The sequence below is a fragment of the Rhagoletis pomonella genome, unplaced genomic scaffold (assembly GCF_013731165.1).
Source record: "Rhagoletis pomonella isolate Grant_MI unplaced genomic scaffold, Rhpom_1.0 Rhpom_scaffold_00012, whole genome shotgun sequence".
Taxonomy (NCBI): domain Eukaryota; kingdom Metazoa; phylum Arthropoda; class Insecta; order Diptera; family Tephritidae; genus Rhagoletis; species Rhagoletis pomonella.
In genome coordinates this window covers 12,495,202-12,513,643 of record NW_023458566.1, presented here as the reverse complement: position 1 = coordinate 12,513,643, position 18,442 = coordinate 12,495,202, and the positions used below count along the sequence as shown (strand labels likewise).

At 31.7% G+C, this 18,442-nt stretch overlaps 1 protein-coding gene across 1 annotated transcript in view; it reads left to right on the top strand.

The window, feature by feature from the left end:
- The window catches only part of LOC118747842 (gamma-aminobutyric acid receptor subunit beta), a gene marked incomplete in the record, with an annotated part of 123,533 nt that overhangs the window by 57,489 nt on the left and 47,602 nt on the right, over nt 1-18,442 (top strand). Inside the window, 1 exon segment of the mRNA XM_036482017.1 lies at nt 227-294. Coding sequence (XP_036337910.1) covers nt 227-294 — 68 coding nt within the window.

Sequence of the window (18,442 nt, the reverse complement as noted above, 5' to 3'; positions counted from 1 at the left end):
AATTATTTTTTGCATTTTAAAAAATATCTACTAAAAGTTAATATATAACTACATTTTTCATTTATTTTCCCCTCATTTTCGAAGAATTGCCGATTTATTTCCTCTGATCTGATTTTTCATCTATACTAACTTTCATTTGTCCTTGGGCATTTTTTTTATTTATTGTTTTTTTTTTATAATTTTCTTTGCCTTTTTTAAATTGATTCAAAACATATTCATGTTTCAGGACCTCCCGTCGAAGTCGGAGTCACCATGTATGTGCTATCGATCAGCTCGCTGTCTGAAGTTAAAATGGTACACAATAAGCCCAAAAGTACCTTTGTTTAATTAAGAACACAAAAAAAAAGTTTTCAATTAGTTTACTTTAATTTCTTTTTATCTAAGATTAGAGAATTTAGTTTGGAACGTAATATTTTTTCAACTATTTGCGTATGCATTTCTAACACTTTCCTTTAGACATTTTTTCTGTTTTTTTAATAATTGAATTAATTGCTTATAGTTGGTATGGATTACGAAATTTTTTCAAATCTACTTATTTAATTTTCGTTAGTTGTGCAAAATTTTACATTTCACTATTTTGTTGATTTGTTTTGCAAAAAAAAAAAAAACAAATATTTGTGCGCTGTACCTTTGCATTTAAAAATATTTTTTATTTATTTATTTTTTATTGCCGTTTTGGTCTCTTGTTCTCTACCTATGAGTCTACATAGTTTTGTTGTGCTAGTGTTTGCTCTACTTAAGTCAAAGAAAAAGCTAATGTTTCCTTTTGTTGTTGCTGCGAATTTTGTTCCTAGTTTATGTTTTACTGTTTTTTACGTCTTTTTTTTTGTGTAGAGAAGAACTAAAATGTACTCAGAACTTAAAAGTACTCGAAACTACTCAGTACTCAGGATCGATTAACAGTACTCAGTACAAAGTGTCGAAGAGATATTTAAAATACCGAGTTCTATTTAAATTTACTGGTATTTAGAAACGATTGTATTCAATTTGCCACAGAAACCCAAAGTTGTTTTTTTCTACCGTACACCCCCTCATTTTATTGGGTTTGACTTAAAAACTTTACAAATAAAATTTTATGCAGTTCCGACCAAAGCAACCCCTTGCCGACTTGCAGTCAAAGTTATCAGAATAATCTTTGTGCAGTTGGCGTGTTTTTTAACTTACTCACTTTACTCCTATATAAGGCGGTATTACTATACTCCCTACCAGGGACCGAACATAACAGTTATTGATGAAAACTGTCATTGAAAAATTCGCTATGAAGGATACGTTCCTACAACTAAGTGATACATACCAATCGATTATTTTTCACCGAGAATCAAATTTGAAAATACATTTTTATTTGTAATTTTTATGCAAAATTAATAAAAGTTACAATTATTTTTGATTTTTATTTTATAAATGCAAAATAACAATTATTTTTGATTTTTGTCTAAATAACAGTTATGTTTGATTTTTATACTATATGTCGTAGAAAATAGTTATCAAAGACTTTTGTATATAAAAGTCATTAATATAAATCAGTCAGCGACTTTTATTTTTAAGTCATACGTATAAAAGTCATTCTAATTTTGCGCTGTTAAGAAGAAAATTTACAACGACTTTTACAAATGACTTTTATAAGTATGGTTTAACGAATAAAAGTCACTGACTGATTTTTATGAAGTCTTCAACAGCTGTTATTTAAGCCATTTATTTTAAAAATCAAAAATAACTTTTATTTTTAGATTGTTTAGACAAAAGTAAAAAATAATTGTTATTGTGGATTTATTAAATAAAAAAAACAGAAATAGGTGTTATTTAAGGAGTAATTAAATAAAAGTAAAAAAATAACTATTCAATAGCGATTTTTTTTAATAAAAGTTTTAACTGTTATAATCCCTGCTCCCTTCATAATATTTAGTAAGTCTGCCTTTTTGGTTTTTTACCAGATAATTAGGATTTTTTCCAACGGACAATATATTATAATATTTTTTCAAAAGTTTACTCAATATGTGGATATATGGGTATCAATAAAAAAAAAAAAATTTAAAAAAAAATATTAATTCTAACTTTTGTTTTCAATTATCCTTTTGGAACATGTGAAAAATTTCCTTAAAAATATTATCCTGCAAGATTTTTAATTTTGAATGCATTTTGAAGAATCTGAATTTAATTAAAATCCTATAAATATATATAAAAATATTGGAAGGATAAAAGTTGCAAAGGATATTTTCCTTTATATAATTTTTTTGATTTTTCCTGCCATCATATTAAAAATTTAAAGATGCAGATTTACTAGAAATGTGTTCAATTTGTAAAACATATCGAATTTTTCGTGTTTCCAAAGTTTTCATGGATGTTTAATAGAAGTTACTAACTAAAACTCCAACTAATAGTCGGCACGCGTTATCGTTATCCTACGGCCAAAAGACTTCATGCTAAAAAGCACAAATATCGAGGGTATTCATATAAAAATTTTCAAACAAATTTTTTTTTCATATACATATGGGCAATTCTCAGAAACTTCGAATTTTTCTGTGATTATTATTTTTTTTTAATCGCGAGCACATGTCTGAAATTTTTAGTGAACTGAGCAATCATATTGTCGTCTATTTCTACTACTTAAGTATTGCTTATTTTTGGCCTCACTTTTCCAATGCAGAGATTTTATCAGACTTTTAAAGTTTAGTAGCTTCAATAACTTCACAAAATAATATATAAAAGCTATTCTAGAAAGCTTGCAGTAATGAGGGAACGCTAGGAGGCAATAATTTAGAAAGCATTGAAGTTGCTCAGCCAGTTGGTTTATATAAGTAAAGTTATGATGCAGTTTTAAAAAGCCTTCGTTTCTTTTTTCACAAACATTTTTAATCAATATTTATTATCTGCTACTCTTAGACGTCTTGGGATTTTTAGATAAAAAAATAGTAGAATTTTTGCTTTCAATTTCTTGAACTTTTTTCATTCTCCTTATTTTTCAATATACGAAGCGAAATGCAGTTGAAAAAATTTCGCTTATTTTAGTTATTTAGGGGAATGAAGAGTTTGTGTTCTATTTTTTTTTTTGTTGTTTAAAACTTTAAGGAATCATAACATTCGTAGCCTCAAAGTGTGTCTGTTGTTAGCTTACCTGTTCATGAAACCCATCAATGCAATACACCCAGCAGCCTACACCACACAATAACAACGCCACAAAATAGAATTGATTGTTGTTGAAAAAAAAACCAAACACCAAAATTTTAAATGTTCACGGCATTGGCACGGATACAAAACACCTAACTGTGAACAACACAAATGTAACTCGTCTAACACAGCATTTCGTACAGCAACTGCGATTGTGCTAAAAATCATTTTCTTCACTATTTTCTACATACATACATACACACATGCATAACTTTGTATTTTTTCATGGTAATCTAAATTTTCTTCTTATTTTCGTGCTTTGGTTGAATGTTGAATTTGCTTAATTATCATCATCTTACTTTCCTCAAACTCAAAAATTACAAAAACATACATATGTATATGCTTCTATGAAGGTGACGCATTTTGAAAGAAAAATAAAAAATGAATAAATTAAGTAAAGGTATAAAAATATGGCGTAAAAATTAAGATCTAAGTAATTTAAAAAAAAAAAATTGGGAAATTATTTCCCATTACCCAAAATGTCTTTTATAAAACAAGTAAGAAGAGAATTTAGATTGATTTGGTTTTCATTCGACACATTGTAATTTGTATGGCAAATTTTCGTGTTTTAGATACGCTGCATAGTATGCAATGAGGAAACTACATATATAAATTTTAGGTTTTCACTTATTTTTTTTTGGAACAGCCACGGCCGTATGCTACTTGCTGGAGTCAGTTGTGTACAGTGAAAGCGCAAACAGTGGACGTTGCGTATGAAATACGCCGCCGGTGGTAGAACAAACGCCTGCGAAAAATGTTAAGCTGACTTTCATTTATGAACACTAGAGTGCCTCACTAGAAAAATTTGAGGGTTTTCCACGGGAATAATAAAATTAAGTACCTTCTAAGACTTCCGGCAAAAAATTTTGGAAAAACTAGACCGATTTGAAAATACCCCAAAAAATTTGATTAATTGGATGCCCTTGATAAAACCTTGATATAGTATTATGCATTCTTTTAGACTTGATGTTATTTTATGGAAAAAAAAATTTTTTCAAAATTAATTTTATTTAGGAAAACTTGATTTCGGTCCGGCTTACGTTGATACAATTTTTAAACAGCGCTATGCATACTTTCCATTCATTTGATGCTATTTTTTGAAAAAAAAAAAATAAAAAAAAGTTTTAATTATAAAAACTCGATTTTTGGAGTTCTTTCCAAATCGGTCCAACTTTCGTAAATATTAATATTTTTTCGGACATATTTAGTTTTCCCATATTAAAAAAACACATTTTTTTTTGTATGTAGAGTGATGCACCCTAATGTACGTAGGTAAATACGAAAGCAACTTTTTGTTTTCATTTATCGACTGTTTTCGCTTTCAAGGTCTGCTGCTCCTCGCCGCCTTGGCAATGGCAACAGTTGCTGTGGAATTATTTTTATTTTATATAACTTTCATCCAAGCAAGCGTCAACGCTGCTTTGTTCACAAAAACAAAAAAAAAACAAAAATCCTGGTGAAACGTGAGAATTTTAACTTTAAGATTTTTATATTTTTTACATTTTTATCTTATCAAATACTAAACCCCATCTCCCTTATCATAAGTTAAATTAAAACCATACCCTAACTCACCGCCACTAACCACAAAAGTAAATTAAAAGCAACAAAGTATGCAAAAATTATCCCAAAAATGCAAACTACTTTTTTTGTTCTGCCATAATCACAATGTATCGTATTTCATTAAAACTTATGTAACAATACAAATTTTATATAACAGCAAATAAAGCAAAACAAAATTTAAATTAAACAGCAAAAAAAAACATTTTACTACTGTATGTGTTGCAATTACAACAAAAAAACGTGTGTGTGTATGTTCCAGGTCCCCCTGTGGAGGTTGGCGTCACAATGTATGTCCTCAGTATCAGTTCGGTTTCGGAAGTTCTCATGGTACATATCGCAAAATAAACTTAATACTCGTACATGCAAATATATATATACATATAAATACGTACATACATACAAACTTTGCTAGCCGACAGCGCAAGCAAGCAAGCGTAATAAACAGAACCAGAACAACATACTTATACTTTTGCATATATATAAATAACCGAGATACATACATACAATAACAGTTTTAAATGTCGATTTGGTATTATTTCTTTAAACAGCGAATTTTTTTGGTTAAAATTTAATTATTATAATTTTTGTTGAGTATTTTTTTTTTAATTTTGAACAAGATTACATAAATTTTAATAGAATAAGTGTACAGTCAAAGATATTTGGTTACATATAAAGAAAAATATTACAAGTTTAAATATTAACTCATATTTTTTTTAATTGAGTAAGCCCTAAATAATAAATTGCTTAAACATGAATTACCTAATGTATGGTATTGAAAACAAGACAAACTAAAGATAGATGACATTTATCATGATCAGAGTATAATAAGGCTTACTTAGGTGGTTCATCTAGGCTTTATGTAAGCTATCAAAAATTCGTACCAGCTCAGTACAGTATTCTCTTGCAAAAAATGCCATATTTTGTTTATTTATGAATGAATTTTGTTAAATTTAACAAAAGGGCAGGCAATGGCAAACCTCAGAAAGATACAATCGCCGTTTGGAGTCGGCGTAGAACTGTAGGCTCCTCCCCTTTGTGTGACAACATTAAGGCGTACGCCACATATCGAAGGAGAAGTTCGGCCAAACACTAATATATATGTAAGCACCAATCTATCTATCTATATCTATCTATCAACTATCTGAATGTTTTTAAAATAATACCAGAGTGTCGAGCAACTCTATGAAGCGATTTTACGGCAACTCATGCGTTGCCTCTATGGCGATCGTCCTTGAGCCTGCCTCTCAATTTCGGACAGTTTGGCCGTTTAATCACAACTCTAAAAAATTGCGTATATCGAAAAACCTTGCTTTTACTCATTTTAAAGTTCATCAATGAGACAACTCTATGTAAATAGTTGCCGTATCTGGTATTTATTAAAGTGGACTTTCTTAATCGAGTTCGAAAATGTTCACACTAAGTGTTTAACGCTGGGTGATAGTACGTATGGGAATGCTAGGCCAAAAAATCAACTCTACTTAAGACGGGGAGTGACAAAGGCAAAGACAAGGATATAGAAAAAAATTATGATTAGTACTTATAAAGATAACGACAGAGAAAAAGACAAGGACAAAAATAAAAACCGCAGACAAAAATTTAGATTAAGATGAAGATATGAGAGTGAAGATGAAGACTAAGATAAAGATAAAGACCAAGATAAAGCTCAAGGTAAATATAAATATAAATATAAATGTTAATACAAATATCTATATATAAATACGCCACAAGAAAATTTTGCAATCTCTTTTTTGAAGGCACCGCTCACAACTACCTTTTTCGGTCTAATTTCAAAAGCTACTGAAGAAATTTGGAGGAGACTTGGTCGAATTAGCATTAATTAACGGTAACACAATTTAATGCGTTTAGCTTCCAATATAAAGGAGATACATATATGGCAAAAACTGGTATCTGAACAATCAGAGATAAAGCTTATACAGCATAGATTTTGACGATTTTCTCAGTGGACATTGTATTGCTATTTATAAAATAGCTTATGAAATTTATCGGTTTTAGCTGTCCAAATAAAAGAGTTTTACAGTAAAACCCCATATCTGAACAATCAGTTGTATGGAAGCAATAAATAGGTTATAGTGACCCGATCTTTGTTCATTTAACTGTAAACTTTCTGTTGATACTGAGTGAAAATAGTGCGAAATTTCATGCTTCTAGCTGCATGTATGGAGAAGTTATAACAAAGAATCTCATATCTGAACAATCAGTTGTATGGCAGGAATAGGTTATTGCGACCCGATCTTCGCCATTTTCACTGTAAGTATTCTTTTGATAATGGGTGCAAGTATTGCGAAATTTCATGTTCGTAGCTATATAAATAGAGGAGTTATAACGAAAAATCTCATATCTGAACAATCAGTTGTATTAGAGCTATATGTTATAGTGGTGTGATTCCTCCGGTTCCGACAAATGATGAACACATAATAAAAATACATCCACCTACAAAATTTCATCCAGATATCTGTAAATTGAGAGACTAGTTTGCGTACAAACATACGGACAGACGGAAATGGCTAAATCGACTCAGCTCGACGTTCAGATCATTTAAGTAAATAAACATTTTAATAAGTCTATCTTTTCTTATTCTGGTACTTACAAACTTCGGAAAAAAGTTATAATAACATTTCATGCTCATGAAAGATATAAAAAAGAAAGAGATAAAGTAGATAGAGGTGGTAATGAAGATATAAAGATAAAAATAAAGGTGAAGAATAAGATAATGATAAAGATAAAGATAAAAATAAAGACAAAAGTAGACATTGAGATAGAAATAAAGACAAAGTTAAATATAAGGGCGAACATGGGCACAGAAGAAGGCCGAGGCTGAGGCAAAGGCTAAGGCCATGATTAATATTGAGAAGTTTCTACAGTATGAAAAGAATAGGAAGAAGTTTTACTTCTTTCGCACGTTGGGACCATATGAACTTAGTTTTTTTGAAAGTTATAGTTTCTGATGTTAAGGTGGTTGGTAGTACATACATACAAGATATGTATGTGTTTGTTTAGCAAAGTAGGCAATGAAGGTTAAAAGTTTAATTTTGAAAACTCAGATAATTTTAAATGATAACCAAAAAAGTAATAAAAACAAAATTTTTTAATCATAAATCCATTGATTAAAGCAATATTTTATAGTTAAAAATTTGTTCTTATCAATTAAAAAAATTTACATGAATTTTTAACACTTGCAAATTTGTGGTTATTCTTTGACTAGTGCTCCATAATTTTCTCACTTATTAATTTATTTTGCATTTGCGTTCATAAACAATTGAGCATATCAAGCCTTTGTTTTGCTCTCTACACTGGTGTAAATTAAAAAAAAAAAAGAAGAATTTTAAGTTTTTTGCTTCGTTTGAATTTTCCTTACTCAATGTGTAAAAAAAATAAATGTACAAATATTTTCGATATCTATGCTAGTGCTTTGTGGGGTGGGCTGCAACCCATTTAAAATAAAAAAAAAAAAACCTAAAAAAATTCATGAATAATAAGTCACATAAAAATGTTGCTAAGAAGAGATTTATGACACATTTCGCTGTGAGTTTGTATTAAAATATAAATAAAATACCCATTTTTGAATATGAGAACTGTTTTTTTTTATATTTATGTATTATTATTATTTTGTTTTTAATATCTGCAATGAAAACGTAATAGTTGTTGTTGCGTCAAAGAACTGAATTTGTTTTGGTACACACACACACATGCATATCAATTCATGGCTATAACTACTTCGCTGCCACTGTCGGCCTTCTCTTTCTGACTCTGTATTCTGTCACTCTTTCTAAATACATACATACATACCTATGTACTTATGTAGTGCCTTCTATTTTCCTACTCCATCTAGCAACAAGATAACAACCCACCTCACCCACCTCACCTACCTCACCTACTCACCTTTCCCACTTTAATGCTACATATCTATTGGCGCTCATACTAAACTTACATACATACGTACATAGACACTTGCATAGAATAAACGCCAACGTTTTTAATAATTTGCTTAAATTGCATAAAAAATACATATACTTATACATCTATAACTAAATTCATTTTAAAAATCAGTTTTAATTACAAAAAAAAAATAAAAAAAATATTTCTAACGCATTAATAATTCGCTTTATATTCTGTATTAATGTATTGATTTATATTTTTCTTTTTCAAACAGCGTAATCATTCAGTTCGTACACATTATACAAATCAAAATTTTTCATATACTAACTACATATATACTAATTTTCTTAAATTATATATTGAATGTCTTTCTTCAAAACTAACCAATACGCTTTCAAACAAACATATAGCATTGAGAGCGATCGAGTGGCATTTGGAATGTATCTGGAAATTATTTTTATCGAAAAATGTTTTAAAATATGTACTATATAAAATTGACTAAATTCGTAATCGCTTATGAAATTTTATATTAATTTGTGCAGTCATCACTCACTTACATAAATACATAGCATATATTCAACCACATTCACATCGAAATTAAAAAGCAACAAACTCCGCAAAATTTAATTCAAAAACTATCCATTTCAACATTACTAGATATATGCTACTTTTAAACATTTCACAAAAATGCATACCTACAAATCGCGCCCTAGCCGCCAAAATAACGTAAGCGACATTTTTTTTCAAAATTTTATTTTTGACGCAGAAATGCATCTAGATGCTCTAGGAATATTTCTGCAGCAAAAACGAAATTTTGAAAAAAATGTCACTTACGTTATTTTGGCGTTTAGCGCTCGATACGTATGTACTCCTAAGCTTCACACCCATCACTCATATCTAATGCAAAATTGCAACAAAAAAAAAAAAAAAAACCGAAATAATCTACATATTTTTATTTTTGTTTCTCACATAACTGTATACATTTGTTAGTGTTTATATACATATTTTATTACGTTTTTATGTGTGAATATTAATTTACAATGAGGACCGTTTTCTCAATGTATTTGCCATTTTCAAATTTATCTGATATATGCTGATCATCAGGACATTGAAAAATTGGTCCTTACTAACTGAATTGCTTGTTTTAAGTGTTTCCAGTGCTTGTACGTGTATGTGCGTGTGTTAAATGTCGTATATAAATACAACTTCAATAATATTCAAATTCAGAACATGTATTATCTACACAAAAAAAAAAAATAAATATTTTGCTTGAAAATTGACCCGATAGTTGGCAATGGAGTCGAGATCTCTCTAAAACCCGTGTTAATAATTCGATTGGATTTAAATTTTGTACACGTATTACCCATACGAATGGAAATTCTTATTCTTAAAAATTGTTTCGATGGGTGTCGCTGAAGTCGCGATATGTATATCCAAAACTGTATTTACAGTCCGATTCGATTCAAATTCCGAACGTATATACATGAATATAAATAGTTGTTGCTGGGGGCTAGTTTTCTCTTAAAGCTATGTACACTTGACGGGTGTTACTTGAGCAGGGATCACACGATTTATAAATTTGTGCAAATTCGTTCAAATTTAGCAGCCACAGCAGCAGGTGTTATCTAAAAGTTTCTATCGATAATGAGTTCAACTCAATTAAACAACCCCACACTGTGACTGTCAAAATGTCTAAATTTGCTCAAATGTACAAATCGTGTGATCCCTTCTTAAAATCGAGTGTGCCTAAAATTTGTAACTAGAATTGATTTAAATTTCGAACTATCTAAAAGTATTGTTTGGTTACCACGCCCACTTCTTATATTGCGAAACGATTTTTAGTCTGTAACCATCCCTGGAAAGTTTGTAGTAGGTGTCTAAAATAAAAAAAAATAAAAATCGGTGCCAAATTTTTTGAGTTTTTGTTCGCCACTTAAAATTTTTGTACATAAACGGTAGATAAACCAGCAAAGTATCGAATACCAAATTCGCCCATTCTGCATCGTCGTATATAGAGAGATCTTTTTTTCTACGTAGAAAAACATGCTTACTAATTTATTCGAGCATTTTAAGAGAGTATTTCTCAGGTTTTTTTTTAATGTATTTAAGTGTTGATTGATCTCTAGGCAGCGTCGTTTTTTTCTATTCAAATTCCCCAAACTGCTCATCGTACCAGTTGTTCTTCTGTGCTGAACGCACATTTTTTATCACTTAGAGGCATGTGCGAGATCATGACGGACCTTATTATGTGTCGATATTTTGTTTTCAATCCATCATCTTCATCTTTCATCATTCGTCTAGCAAAACATGCCTAGGTATGAAAATCGCTAGGTCTGATATTTATATCGTAACGTGCACCGATCTAAAGTTTTCTCCATGTACTCATAGAATAAATATTCCGAGACCTAACTCTCCTTTTCCTTCGGAGGTGGGTGCTTTGATGCGCCACAAAAATGAAAGTACAGTCAATGACGGTGAAGTTTCTCTTAGTCTTCAGTCCCTTGCCTGTCAGCTGTACTGGACGTCGCCCGTTTTCTTGCCTTAATCGCCGAAAGTAGGGATGAAACGATAAATACGAGTAAATACAAGTTCACACTCGATACTTTGCGTCCTATGTAAAGTAATTTTGATAGGTATGAGCAGGTACTCGTATCGAAACCCCGAAAATTTTGCTTCGGAATTTTTTCCTCGACATGGCGCCATTAACTAGCGTATACTCGGCCCAACGTATAGCGTAACTCTGTTATTCATTCCACTGAAAACAACATGGGGGAGACTAGCTCCGTTTCTGAGTCAAAGAGTGGATGACAAAAAAAAAAAATTCTTAGAAAAAACTAAAGGGCCTGGAGAAAAATCAAATAAAATAACTACTCATGTTTGCGGCATTGAGCTATTAGGATAACAGTTCAAGTATCGAGTATAACACAAAGTATCGAAGAAACAAATACAAGGTACCCGTATTTTGCCGTTTTTCTAGATCAAATCATTTACGGCTTCTATGGGTTGGCCGCCTTCCGAAAATGCTTTACTCTTTCATGGGTGCAAAAAAAAGTAAAATTTTGTCGGACGGTGTAACACATATGCCGCCCTCGGTTTAATTCTTGAACCAAGGTTCAAAAACTTTCACTTCCAGGATGGCAACGCTTGTGGTAGGGCTATAAAAAATTTAAAAGTATTATAAGGTGAATGTTCCAACTACCTCAGAAGAGAAAGAAGTAGCCAAGGACGACTGCGACTTCCGGCACGACCACAAACAGCTCGCCATCTAACAAGCGTCAAGAAATCTGTTGACGGGCACACATATGGAAAAACTTTTATTTTTGGGAAGTACAACAAAAGGCGATTTTTTTCGCTGAAATATTTTATGTAAAAATTTTCTTTAAACGAGTTTGTTTTCATATAAACTTTAAATACGGTTCTTCATTAAACGTATAGTTTTGCTACATAATGTTGTTGTATATATTTTTAGTTCCTAGATTATTAACTTTTATTATTGGGTGTTTAGGATTCTGACAGGATGATTAACTTATAACATAAACATTTTATATATAATTAATTCAGTTCACACGGAATCAATACTTTCTTACGATACCACTTCCAAGTAAAGATGTCGATACCTGCATGGTGTCGTTTCAGCCCTAGCTGACAGAGCCACTTTTCCTATTAAAGGGAAGGAAGGGCCCCACTGAGCTGATAATAGTAAAAAGTAACCTTTTGGGAACTAAAGTTTTTTCAGGGCTCTTTTTGGCGAAAGCTGACCGCAGTAGGAGCTGATGTAAAGCTTTCTTCATAAGACAACATTCCAAAACTATTAAACCAGACACTCTTTTTAACCTTTCTGAAGCTCTGTATTTAATTTCTCTGGCTCTAGCAACGCTCTATGCAGATCATAACGATTTGCTATCCATGCTATGTAGTGAAAACGTTACAGGTCTAACAACAGCACATAAGTACACAAAGCTACTACCAATCTTTTTTGTTTCGCACGCACACGCATAATTCGCATCAAATTACCAGCTCTTCCTCAAACATCATTCCAATCGGCACTACCTTACACCACACCACAACAGTTTCCTTTCCTTATTTTATGATTTGCGTTTAAATACAAATTTACGAGTTTGATTTATTTTTTGTTTGACCTTGTATTTTAGTTTCGCTTCATTTTTTATTTTTATTTTTTGTTGGTATGACGCAGTTTATAAGGCATTGTAAGACAATAAGTACACGCTTCTAAATGCTAACATAGACACGTGCAGCCAATGTGCTGCCAAGCAAGGACAGGCACAGAACCGTTAAATATTTAATTTATGCATTTTCTGTTAGGCTTTAAATCATAAACTACAAACTGCGGGTAGAAATAAAAAACTGCTCAAAAACAAAATAGTGTACTGTGCTCATATGCATATGCAAAACTAAAAAATAAAAAAAAAAATGTTTCGAAATGTTTGCAAGACATGAAAATTAGCGTCATTACAAAGCACTACATACAAGTTCCTGTTTTGCTGTAATTTCACTTATGAAACTCTTTGCATCTCATGCATACATAACTTAATATTAGCATATCTTGTGCATTCTACTTAGCCTTAACCGACCATGTGAAGGCTACATATATATGTAAACATTTTCGAAATTTATGTGTAAAATTACACATGTAAATTACTTAAATCTTGGATATGGTTATGATCATGCACACATATGCCAACTTTTGTATAATTTCGCAGAAATATGCGCTTGCAATACCTGAGCCACAGCTGGTTGTACATGTTTCGTGAATAGGAAGTGCTTTAAAAATAAGTAATCGGTTTTAATTTATATGCTAATGGAGGTTAATAGTAAAAACATGACCTTCTTAGTTTTGAGGCCGCCACTAAAGGTATTTAGATTAAATGCTCGAAAAGTTCAAGGTCAAACTTTTATTATTGCCATTACCATTGGTATTACCATTATCATTACGTTTACCATTATCATTACTATTACCATTACCATTACCATTATCATTACCATTACTATTGTCATTGACATTGCTATTACCGTTATTATCACCATTACCGTCACAACTTACCATTACCATAACCATAATCATAACCATTTCCGTTATCAATATCATTACCATTACCAATTACCGTCATCATTACCATGCCTTTCGCAATTTTCTAGGACAAAAAATGTACATTACCATTGCCATTACCTTTACCATTACCAATACCATTACCATTACGACTATCATTACCATTACCATTACCATTAACACACCCATTACCATGACCATTTCTAATACCATTAAACATACCAATACCATTACCATTACAATTACCCTTACCAGTACCATTACTGTTACCACTGCCATTACCATTACCATACCATTAACATCACCACTACCATTACCATTAGCATCACAATAATCATTACCATTATCATGACCTTTACCATTACCATTACCATTCCCATTATAAAAAGGTAAAAATACGTATGTCTTCATTTCAATGCGTCTGTTATTATTTCAAAAAAATTTGGGTAGTTTGGCAATGCAAATAAAAGTGTTTTGTTAAATTGTTATTCACCCCTTTAATTACGCAACCTCACTCAGCTTTTATTTAACGCATTGCAATTTTCAAAGGCTTTCACAAATTTAGTTATAACAATTGCCTCATTTAGGAATTTACTGATGTGTGTATGTGTGCGTGCATTTTAGCGGAACTTTACTAAATTCGTTCCCTAACCAGCTCTACCGCGTATTTTATTTTGGTATCAGCAGATTAGAGTACAATGTGCTACTCATACAAACATACACATGCACTAATTGCGAGTATACTAATACACAATCGTACACACATTCACGTATACTTGCAAAAGACATTGAAATTGTTGCTTATACACTTAGATTTTCATAAATTGCTTATATTTAGTTAATGCCATTTTATTGCCTTTTTTTTCGCATGCACATGGAGGTTCATTTATGCAGACAAGTACATATACGTTAAATGCATACATACCAACATTTACTTAAGTATTTGTACATACATGAATAAACGTTTAACAGCAAGCAACAAAATGCTATGCAATAAAAATGCAATCCTTTCCACTCGCCTTGTACATCCTGTCACCAAACTACAAAATCCTAATTTGTAAGTTTAGTTGTTTGAGTTAAATTTATAGTTCGATATATATAAAGTGTAAATGTACTACACTATTTCTCTGCCATTTTAGTTTTTGCTTCATTTGTCCGGAAAGCATATTTTATCATTAATATTATTATTATTTTATTTTGAAATTGTTTGTGTATATGTTTGATTTTACGTGCATTTGTTAGTTCGCTTGTGTCGAGGAACTCGAGTGGAAACCAAATCAATATCCTGTATTTAAATACTATTTACCATATACACCTGAAGTATTAGGTACCTATGTATATGGAATAATGATTCATTTAATGTAAATTATATACATACGTACAAACATATAAACTCTCTCTCGCAAAGTTGTCATATGTATATATAATTTAAATATAAAACGTTTCAATGAGTAAATAAATTATATGTATGTATGAATACATACTTTAATACATATGTAAAAATTTTGTATATTAATGTGAAATATCGCCAATTGTGTACATTTTGTATATTACCTACATTGCTCGTTAAAAACAAAAAAACAAACGCTCTAATACGCTAGTATTTACTGAATTGAACTTTGCACACCACATCAACCACAATGTACATTTGTTCGTAATGAGTTAAATTGAACATACTCTCTAACACGCCAGTCATTTCAAATAACGTGCAAAGTATTTATTTATAAGCACACACAGCCGTAAGACACCGCACACATACTTAGGAATTCATTTCACGACACCTTTGCTTTGAGCAGACACATTCGAGCCTAAAGCTGAATCCATCGTGTGTTCGATTTTCGTGAAATCAGCGAAAATGCTCTCGCTGCATTTGAATAGCTACGAATATGTGTAGTGAAGGTATGTTCCAACGTTGGCATCTATTCTGATCCAGTGAACCTACGGTGGATTCAACAGTAAGTCAGTCCCGCTACATAAATTTCATCAATACCAACAGAGAAAGTTACGTATACGCAGTGGTGCAGTAACACACATTACACGTACGTCTCCGTGGCGTATACGTAATATTTGAATATTTGTGGGTACTCTGTCGCATTACAACAGCATTGCACACAACTAATTTCAACAAGTTGCAGAGGCAATAAAAATATACATAATCAAAGGGCAAACTTTTTTTTTGTTTATTTGCAAAATCTAATGGGGCTCATTTTAATTTCTTACTATTTATTTAACATTCGCAAATTGTAATCTTGTAAGACTGTTAATTTTTGATGTGAAAACGCGTCCCGCGTGATTCAAAGTGAATTCAGAAGTATTAAAAATGAAAACAAATCTAATCAGGCGTTCCAGCAGCAATGCTCTTTGATATAGTTCGGGACTATTGCGGCATCAGTTCGAGACTTGTTCGGCATCAATTCGAGATAAGTTAGAGACTTTTTCAGAACGTTTTTCGGGCTAGTTCGGACTTAGTTAGCAACTTTTTTGGGATCATTACGGGACTAGTACAGAACGTTTCCGTGACAATTTCAGGTTTAATTCGGTACTCTTCCGGGATCATTTCGGGTATAGTTCAGGATCAGTTCGGAACTCATAAGCCTAACATATCAAATTTCATTATTACCTGCTACTCATGCCTTTTTCGACAGTGTTGCAAGTATTTTTTTTTTGCAAAATTATCATCTTCGGAGGCTCGCGCTCTTAGTCTAATATAAGAAAAGACAGTTAAACCTTGTTATAAATAATTTTTGCTTTTTATATTTTAGCATAAGTTGTATCCAGCTCTCAAGAATAAACAAAGACGTCATTTAAAAAAATTTCTTAAAGCAGTGTAGCAGTGTAAGCAGTCGATTTTTTCTGACATTTCTCTTAAGTTGTTCTTTTGGATAATTGTTCTGAGAAACTAAACTTTTGCCCATTAATCAAAAATCATGAAAACTGCTAAGGGAAACCACTAATTTTTAATAAAAAAAACAGACTTCAATTCTCATATAAAAATTAAGAGTACCTTTAAATTTCTTCATGATCCAATGATCGGATTTAAACCAAATTAGTAAGTAGTAAATTATAGAATTCGGTTAACGTTATCAAAAGTTATGTGGTAACATACATAAAGAAAAAAAAAACATTCCGACAAATTGATAACCTCCTGTTTTGTTAAAGTTTTGATTCGGTTAAAAATAATGAAAATCCAAACACACAATTTTTTCCTAATAGACGGAGAGCTCATGACCAAAAAAGTCGAGTTATTTATTGTGAGCTTAGCTTGTTAATATATAAATCGTTATACGGAGGGCTGGCTGGGGAATAGCGATCTTGACCATACGTTTTTTGCTATTAAAGATGTCAATTAGAATCGATTACTCAACATACTTCAGATGAATTTAAATTTTGACAGAATTTTATTTACAGTATATAGAAAATGGACCCAAGGCTGCCTGCCAATTCTAATGGTCTTGAAGTACTGCCAGCCCATCTTGAAAGTGCATTGTTGTCACTGTAATATTTTCTAATTATTAATTAAACTCACAAAAAATTTCAATCGATCTGATGTATGATGATTTTTTTGGTCAAGAGCTCTTGGTCTATAAATATATTATATCATTCACATTAGCTTATACTCACACACACATACACACACACATACACACACATAAGTTTACAAATTATTTTAACATAAATATAGCATTTCACAACACATTTTAATGGAGGATACATGTCTAATAACGACACCATTCAAAATTCAAAAAAAAGCCTTACTACTATTAAGCGGCTCATGGCTTTAATCCTTCTCGAATCCACGTTTAACTTTAGTACTTACTTTAGCAATCCTTACTGCTTACTTTAGTAAGGATTGGAAATGGATTCGACAAGGATTAGAGACAAGCGCCACTTAACGGTAGTAACAGTATTTATTTTGTGAATTTTGAATTGTGTCGTTATTGCAGAGGACCATCGATATGCAGTTTATAAGTATTTTTCCTAATCGAAATGACGCTCACCCACAACAATCTACAGCACAAGTACATCACAAATAACCCTGCCTTATCTTTTAAGTTATTTTATGTTGTATTTTTTCTAAATAAGTAGAAATCTGAAGTCGAGACTTCAACTAAGCCTCTCTTTTTATTTCGGTCGCATGCCGGGCAGTTTCTCAAGAAAATTTCAGTTTTTGCTTTAGTCGTCAACTGGATCGAGCTGGAAACTCCTTTAGATTCTTAGCTTGAATAGAGCTAGTGTGAAAAAATGGCGTCTTAAGATTATCAGTGAGTTGGCTAAAGTTTAACTAAGTGGTGTCGTTTTCAAATATTATTCGCGTGCCGTATGCTTCCTGCTTCCAGTTTCACAATGCTGCCATAGCAGCTCTCTGGCGGCGGTTGTGCTGCGATGGTCGCCGCGATGGCATTTGAGGGCTAAGCCTTATGCGCCGTCATGGCCGAAAAAATGATCTCAGAGCTTAGTGGCGACGAAGAGTGTTCGCAAAACGACATCCAGTACGAATAAGGGTTGTCATCTCTGCGTGAATTCATGCAGAGCCTCTTATTTTGTTATACGTAGGAATGGAATAAATAGTCAATGACCTACCAAATGTGAGAGCTTTGACGGTGAGCTCTGGATATAAGCAATTTATTGTCCCAATAAGCTTAGCAAGTGAACATTTGAGAAGTGCTTATAAAAAAAAATTATAATATGCTATATATATTTATTCAGTTTTAGTACGAAAACTTTCAATTATTTTAATGATATTCATAGGCC